This window comes from Rhinopithecus bieti, unplaced genomic scaffold (genome assembly GCF_001698545.2).
Source record: "Rhinopithecus bieti isolate Rb0 unplaced genomic scaffold, ASM169854v2 scaffold_25304, whole genome shotgun sequence".
Taxonomy (NCBI): Eukaryota; Metazoa; Chordata; class Mammalia; order Primates; family Cercopithecidae; genus Rhinopithecus; species Rhinopithecus bieti.
Window position 1 is genome coordinate 101,589 of NW_016811568.1, and position 7,879 is coordinate 109,467.

The 7,879-nt window shown below is 46.2% G+C and overlaps 1 protein-coding gene across 1 annotated transcript in view; it reads left to right on the forward strand.

Annotated features, from left to right (window-relative positions):
• Positions 1–7,879, forward strand: part of MEI1 (meiotic double-stranded break formation protein 1) — a 116,388-nt gene that overhangs the window by 71,305 nt on the left and 37,204 nt on the right. The window contains exons 17-18 of the mRNA XM_017894083.1: positions 2,183–2,351; positions 5,167–5,314. Of these exons, the coding sequence (XP_017749572.1) occupies positions 2,183–2,351; positions 5,167–5,314 (317 nt within the window). The remainder of the gene's footprint in view (positions 1–2,182; positions 2,352–5,166; positions 5,315–7,879) is intronic.

Sequence of the window (7,879 nt, forward strand, 5' to 3'; positions counted from 1 at the left end):
AGTTTTTTGTATTTTTAGTAGAGACGGGGTTTCACCGTGTTAGCCAGGAGGGTCTCGATCTCCTGACCTCGTGATCCACCCGCCTCGGCCTCCCAAAGTGCTGGGATTACAGGCTTGAGCCACCGCGCCCGGCCTAATTTTTGTATTTTTAATAGAGACGGGGTTTTGCCATGTTGACCAGGCTGGTCTTGAACTCCTGACCTCAGGTGATCCACCTGCCTTGGTCTCCCAAAGTGCTGGGATTACCGGCTTGAGTCACCATGCCTGTTCTTCTTTCCTATTCTTTTGATATTAAAATATTCCTTCTTTTTTGAAACCGTTTTCTCTTTTTTTTTTTTTTTTGAGACGGAGTCTCGCTGTGTCTCCCAGGCTGGAGTGCAGTGGCGCGATCTCGGCTCACTGCAAGCTCCGCCTCCCGGGTTCCCGCCATTCTCCCGCCTCAGCCTCCGAGTAGCTGGGACTACAGGCGCCCGCCATCTCGCCCGGCTAGTTTTTTTGTATTTTAGTAGAGACGGGGTTTCACCGTGTTAGCCAGGAGGGTCTCGATCTCCTGACCTCGTGATCCACCCGCCTCGGCCTCCCAAAGTGCTGGGATTACAGGCTTGAGCCACCGCGCCCGGCGAAACCGTTTTCATAAGAAATCTAGAAATCTGCCCTCAGGATAAAGTCCCAGTTCTTTAAGTGGCATTTGCTTAAAGGTCTTTCACAGTCCAGCTGCAGATTACATCACATAGTTCCCCAGCTGCTGACACCCCACGTCTATTCACTGACTGTCCAGTCACACTGAATAGAAACATGGCATGTCTTCTCATGCCTTCAGGCCTCTGAACACTTTGCTTCCTTTTCTCTTTTCTCCTGTCGCTGCCTCTTTTCTCCTCACCCTCCACAGTTCATTTGTTTCTTTCTTTTTCTTTTTTTTTTTTTTGAGACGGAGTCTCGCTCTGTCACCCAGGCTGGAGTGCAGTGGTGCGATCTTGGCTCACTGCAGGCTCCGCCCCCACTGGGTCCACGCCATTCTCCTGCCTCAGCCTCCCGAGTAACTGGGACTACAGGGGCCCGCTACCTCGCCTGGCTAATTTTTTGTATTTTTAGTAGAGATGGGGTTTCACTGTGTTAGCCAGGATGGTCTCAATCCTGACCTCGTGATCCGCCCGCCGCGGCCTCCCAAAGCTTGCTTTCTCTTTTCTGAGACGGAGTTTTGCACTTGTCACCCAGGCTGGAGTGCAATGGTGCCATCTCAGCTCACTGCAACCTCTGCCTCCTGGGTTCAAGTGATTCTCCCACCTCAGCCTCCCAAGTAGCTGGGATTACAGGCACCCGCCATCATGGCCAGCTAATTTTTGTATTTTTGTAGGGGCAGGGTTTCACTATGTTGGCCAGGCTGGTCTTGAACTCCTGACCTCAGGTGATCTGCCCTTCTCAGCCTCCCAAAGTGCTGGGATTATAAGTGTGAGCCACCACACTCAGCCCACAGTTTCTTCCTCTTTGACCTTGCCTTCCCCATGCCAGGTGATCTGAGTCACTCCCTCCTCAATATGGTGCTGATCACATGTCCTGCAATTGCCTGTCTCATTATGTGTCTCTTCCCATCAGAGGCCAGTTCCTGGAGGTAGGGCCTGGGTCTCACAGCCTGTCCTAAGAGTAGTAGCCACTCAATGAACATATGTCAAATGAATGTTTTTGGGAGGTGGAGGTGGGTGGATCACCTGAGGTCAGGAGTTCGAGACCAGCCTGGCCAACATGGTGAAACCCCGTCTCTACTAAAAATACAAATAATTAGCTGGGCATGGTGGTGGGTGCCTGTAATCCCAGGTACTTGGGAGGTTGAGGCAGGAGAATTGCTTGAACCCAGAAGCGGGAGGTTGCAGTGAGCCGAGATTGCGCCATTGCACTCCAGCATGGGCAACAGAGCGAGACTCTGTCAAAAGAAAAAAGGCAATAAAAAAGAATGAATGTTAATTTTTGAGACATATCCATGTCCTTCCTCTTGTTAACTTTAGTTTTTCCTGGTAGGCTGAACCTTGCTCAAAGGAAGAGGAGCCTCTGATTTCCTTATTTCCTTCTATACTGCATTTACCCTTGCTGCCCTGTGCAGTACTCTGCATGTAGTAGGTACTAATGTGCTGATTACCTGTTCTCCTATGTTCTCTGTGTGGCTTTTCTCTACTTGTTCCCGCCCTAGAACTCTCTGCAGTGTCTGAGCTCCTACAGCACGGGCTGCCCCAGATAAGCAGCAGCAGCCCTGAAAGCCTTGCCTTCCTGTCGGATCGCCAGTACATGGAGGGAGCTGCTCGCCAGAGACAGTACTGCATCCTGCTCCTCTTTTACTTGGCCTACATCCATGAGGACAGGTCAGTACACAAAAGTGGTGGCTGGTGGTGGGTCTTAGGACCTTCATCAGCAGTTCAGTTCAGTATTCACAGAGGCATCCCTCCAAGCCTGATGCTGGGCACTGGGGACACAGGGATAAGTAAGAAATGGGTTGTGTCCCTGAGAGGCTCATATCTTGGAAGGGGCTTAGAACAGGTGGGTAGACACTGTGCTGAGAGACAGAGGCCTAGAAAGCCAATGAGTATTCCTTGCTATCCTTGAGGGTGGTGTTTGTGCACAGAAAAAAACTTCAGTTTACTTTGGTTTTAATCATTACTATCCAATTTATTACATTTTAAAAATCATGGCTGGGCATGGTGGCTCATGCCTGTAATCCCAGTGCTTTGGGAGGCCAAGGTGGGCCAATCACTTGAGGTCAGGAGTTTGAGACCAGCCTGGCCAACACGGTGAAACCCTGTCTCCACAAAACATACAAAAATTAGCTGGTCGTGTTGGTCCACACCTACAATCCCAGCTACTCCAGAGGCTGAGACAGGAGAATTCCTTGAACCCAGGAGGCGGAGGTTGCAGTGAGCCAAGATCGTGCCACTGCACTCCAGCCTGGGTGACAGAGTGAGACTCCATCTCAAAAAGGATATAAAAATAAAAGGACTGTTCTTTCTTAAACTTTAAGAAATAATTTATTGGGCTGGGCGCGGTGGCTCACACCTGTAATCCCAGCACTTTGGGAGGCCAAGGCAGGTGGATCACCTGAGGTCAGGAGTTTGAGACCAGCCTGACCAACAAGGTGAAACCCTGTCTCTATTAAAAGGGCATGGTGGTGGGTGCCTATAATCCCAGCTACTTGGGAGGCTGAGGCAGGAGAATTGTTTGAATCCAGGAGGAGGAAGTTGCAGTGAGCCAAGATTGCACCATTGCACTCCAGCATGGGCAACGGAGTGATACTCTGTCTCAAAAAATAAATAAGTTAATAAATTAATAATAATAATTTATTGGCTAGGTGTGGTGGCTTACACCTGTAATCCCAGCACTTTGGGAGGCCGAGGTAGGTGGATCACCTGAGTTCAAGGAGTTCAAGACCAACCTGACCACCATGGTGAAACCCTGTCTCTACTAAAAATACAAAATTAGCCGGACGTGGTGGCGAGCACCTGTAATCCCAACTATTCAGGAGGCTGAAGCAGGAGAATCACTTGAACCCAGGAGGCAGAGGTTGCAGTGAGCTGATATTTCGCTATTGCACTCCAGCCTGGGCGACAGAGTGAGACTCAGTCTTAAAAAAAAAAAAAAATTATTGAGGTAAAATTTACACAACATAAGCTTTACCATTTTAAAGTGAACAATTTAGTGTTCACTAATTTTTTAATTAAAATGTGCAACCACCACCTTCATCTAGTTCTAGAACATTTCCATCACTGCAAAGCTGTCACTTCCATTCCTCCTCCCTCCCCAGCTCCTGGCAACCAACAATCTGTTCTGACTCTTTGGATTTACCTATTCTGAATATTTAATATAGATGGAATCATACAAAGTGTGACTTTTTGTGTCTGGCTTCTTCCACTTAGCATAACATTTTAGAAGTCCATCCAGTGAGCATAATGTTTGTATCGTGTATCAGTACTTCATTCCTTTTATGGCTGAATAATATACCTTTGTATGTATACACATAATTTGCTTTTATTCACTTATTGATGGACATTTGGGCTCTTTCCACCTTTTGGCTGTTGTGAAGAGTGCTGTTGTAAACATGTGTGTACATGTATTTGTTTGAGTAGTGTTTTTAATTCTTTTTGGGTATATTCTCAATCCTCTCACCTTGGCCTCCCGAAATGCTACCATTATAGGCATGAGCCACCACACCTGGCCTCCTGTTTGCTGTCTTTTCACTTTCTTTTCTTTCTTCCTTTCCATTTCTGTCCTGTCCTGTCCTTTCTCCTTTTCCCTCTCCTCCTCTCCTCTCCCTTCACCTTCCTTCCTCTTCCCTCCCCTCCTCTACTCTACCCTCCCTTTTTCCTTACCTTCTCCTTTCCCATTCCTCTTCCTTTCCTTTCGTATCTTGCTGTCTCACCAACGCTGAAATGCAGTAGCACAATCATGGCTCACTGCAGCCTCAACCTCCTGGGCTCTAGCGATCCTCCCATCTCAGCCCCCCAAGTAGCTGGCACTATAGGAATGCGTCTCCACAAATGGCTAAATTTTTTTTTTTTTTGGTAGAGATGAGGTCTGACTACGTTGCCTAGGCTGGTGTCGAACTTCTGGCCTCAAGCAGTTCTCCCACCTCAGCCTCCCAGAGTGCTGGGACTCTAGGCATGAACCATCACACCTGGCCCTTTTCACTTTCTTAGCGGTATCTTTTGAAGCACAAATGTTTTTAATTTTGATGACCTCTAATTTATCTGTTTTTTCTTTTGTCATTTATGCTTTTGGTGTTATATCTGTTAAATACACCACTGTTTAATGATAAATATAAGAAGAGAGGGGTGGAGCAGCTGCCAAAGCAGGGCCTTCTGAACCCCAGCAGTAGCACCCTTTTCTTTAACAGTGCTGGTCCAGCTGGCAGATAGCTCACTTCCCAAGTGTGAATGAGGAGTATTTGGCCCCTAACAAGGCATTGTTCTATGCCTTGAGTCTTGCACAAGGCATAGAAAAATGTGATGTATATATATGGCAATGCTTTGTAAGTATGTATAGCACACTGTTTGTGTAAGATGTCATTAGGCTGTGGGTGTGCTGGGGCAGGACAGTGAGCTGAGGAAGGATGTGGCCAGGCAGGATAGAAGAGCCTACTGGCCTGTCAGCTCTGTCTTTCTCACTCAGGCTTTTCTTGGTTGACAGGTTTGTCTCAGAGGCAGAATTATTTGATGCTGTGCAAAGCTTCCTCCTGTCTCTGCAGGACCAGGGCGAGCGCCCCCCACTGGTGATCTTCAAAGCCTCCATCTATCTGCTTGCAATCTGCCAGGACAAAGACAATACACTACGTGAGGTATGGACCACAATGCCTGGGCTCCTCCTCCTCCTGTACCTCTTTACATTAGTGTTCCCTGAGAGACCATGATGATGATAGTGTATAGACAAGCACGTGGTAGAGAGAGACAAAGTGGAGGTGTTAGAGAGTGGAGAGGAGTAGGATGCAGACTCATATAGAGCCTGTATAATTTACCTAATTCTTTCAGCAGTCCTGGGAGGAAGAGATTATTATTTGCATTCTACAGATAAGAAAATCAGGACTGAGGCTGGGCACGGTGGCTCATGCTTATAATCCCAGCACTTTGGGAGGCTGAGGTGGGTGGATCACCTGAGGTCCAGAGTGCAGTGGTGTGATATCGGCTCACTGCAACCTCCACCTTCTGGGTTCAAGCGATTCTCCTGCCTCAGCCAGGGGTTCAAGACCAGCCTGGGCAACATAGTAAGACCTTGTCTCTACAAAAATACTAAAAATTGGAAAAAAAAAAAAACTCTTTAGTCACCTTTGGAGGATGCTATGCAACAAACTCGTGTTTTTGAAAACTGGTAACCAAAGGAAAAGAATCAAGCATTTCACCTATGTTTCCTATGTAATCTAACCCTTCAGAGTAACTGAATAGTTAATGAGGGGACGTTTCCCCTTCTGTTTTTTTTTTTTTTTGAGACAGAGTCTCGCTCTGTCGCCCAGACTGAAGTGCAGTGGTGCGATCTCTGCTCACCACAAGCTCCGCCTCCTGGGTTTACGCCATTCTCCTGCCTCAGTCTCCCGAGTAGCTGGGACTACATGCGCCTGCCACCATGCCTGGCTAATTTTTTGTATTTTCAATAGAGACGGGGTTTTATCGTGTTACCCAGGATGGTCTTGATCTCCTGACCTCGTGATCCGCCAGCCTCGGCCTCCCAAAGTGCTGGGATTACAGGCGTGAGCCACCGTGCCCAGCTGGGAGTTTCCTTTTATGCAAGTATTTAAGTTAATAAACAGAGAATGACAGAACTAGAATATTATTGTTTTGTAATCCCTAATTAATTAGTGGATCTAGGCAGTGATCACCAGTAGCTGCTACTATCACAAAGAGAAAGACAACAGGACATTGTGTGCCCAGGTGTGTCTTACTTGAAAACCCATTCACTTCCACTATGCCTTTCTGTTTCCATTCAAATTAAACCAGGTCTACTCGCATCACATTTGCCTCAACAGTAATCAGAAAGAGGCAAAATTAATAGTCAATGAAGGAACAGTATCTTTAGCTTTAGGCTGAAGGGTCCACACTAAGGAACAGAAGCCGTATTCTATGACATAGGTGAGAGGTTCAGTGATGAATCAGACATGGTCCTTGATCCCAGGAGTTTATAAAGAATCTGGAGAGAGAAAACTTGTCCACACACAACCACCATGAAAGTGATCCAATAGCCTGACTAACAATGATCTGAGTCCCAGCAATCCACTTTCTTTGATAAACTGTTACCAGAAGGAGATACCAATACCTCAGAGCTCTTTGCTCCTGTACCAACCAGAGGTGGTACTAAGGAATGAGCCTTAGGAGTCAGTCAGGTCTGAGCTGGAGTCCTGTCTCCCCCTCAGTTAACTGTGTGACCTACAGAAAGTTACTTGAACTTCAGTCTTGATTTTTTTTTTCAGAATACTAATAATTTTCATGACCTGAGAAGCCTTTGCTTCTAAACGAAAAGTTCTCTAACAATTGAACAACCAAGAGTCTTGTCTTGTTGCCCAGGCTGGAGTTCAGTGGCACCATCTTGGCTCACTGCAACCTCCGCCTCCGGGTTCAAGCAATTCTCCTGCCTCAGCCTTCTGAGTAGCTGGGATTACAGTGGGATTACAGGCATGTGCCACTATGCCCAGCTAATTGTTGTATTTTTAGTAGAGACGGGTTTTCACCATGTTGGTCAGGCTGGTCTCGAACTCCTGACCTCAGGCGATCCACGCGCCTTAGCCTTTCAAAGTGCTGGGATTACAGGCATGAGCCACCGTGCCCGGCCAGAAAATTTTTAAAAATTGGCCAGGCATGGTGGTGCGCACCTGTGGTCCCAGCTAGTGGGAAGGCTGAGGCGGGAGGATTACTTGAGCCCAAGAGGTCGAGGCTGCAGTGAGCCATGTTCATGCCACCGCACTCCAGCCTGGGTGACAAGAGTAGAACCTTGTCTCAAAAAATAAGATAAAATTTAACGTAAATATATAAAGGGCAACATACAATCACAGCTTGATTTTTCTAGTCAATTTTATTTTGATATCATTTCACCTTACAAAAAATTACAAGAATAGTTCAAAGACATCAGTTAGCCAGATTCACCAATGTTTATTTTTATCTCATTTGCATTCTCTTTTCCCATCCCCACCCCATATTCTTTTTTTCTGAACCACTTGAAAATAATTTTCAGATAGTCATTTTATTCATAAATCCTTCAATGTGTATTTCCTAAGAATTAGGACTTTCTCTTTTACATAATCAGAGTACAGTGATCAAAATCAAGAAATTTAATATTGTATATAATACTATGTAATCCATAGTAGTCAGTAGTCAAATTTCACTATTTATACTAAAATGTTCAATTTTTTTTTTTTTTT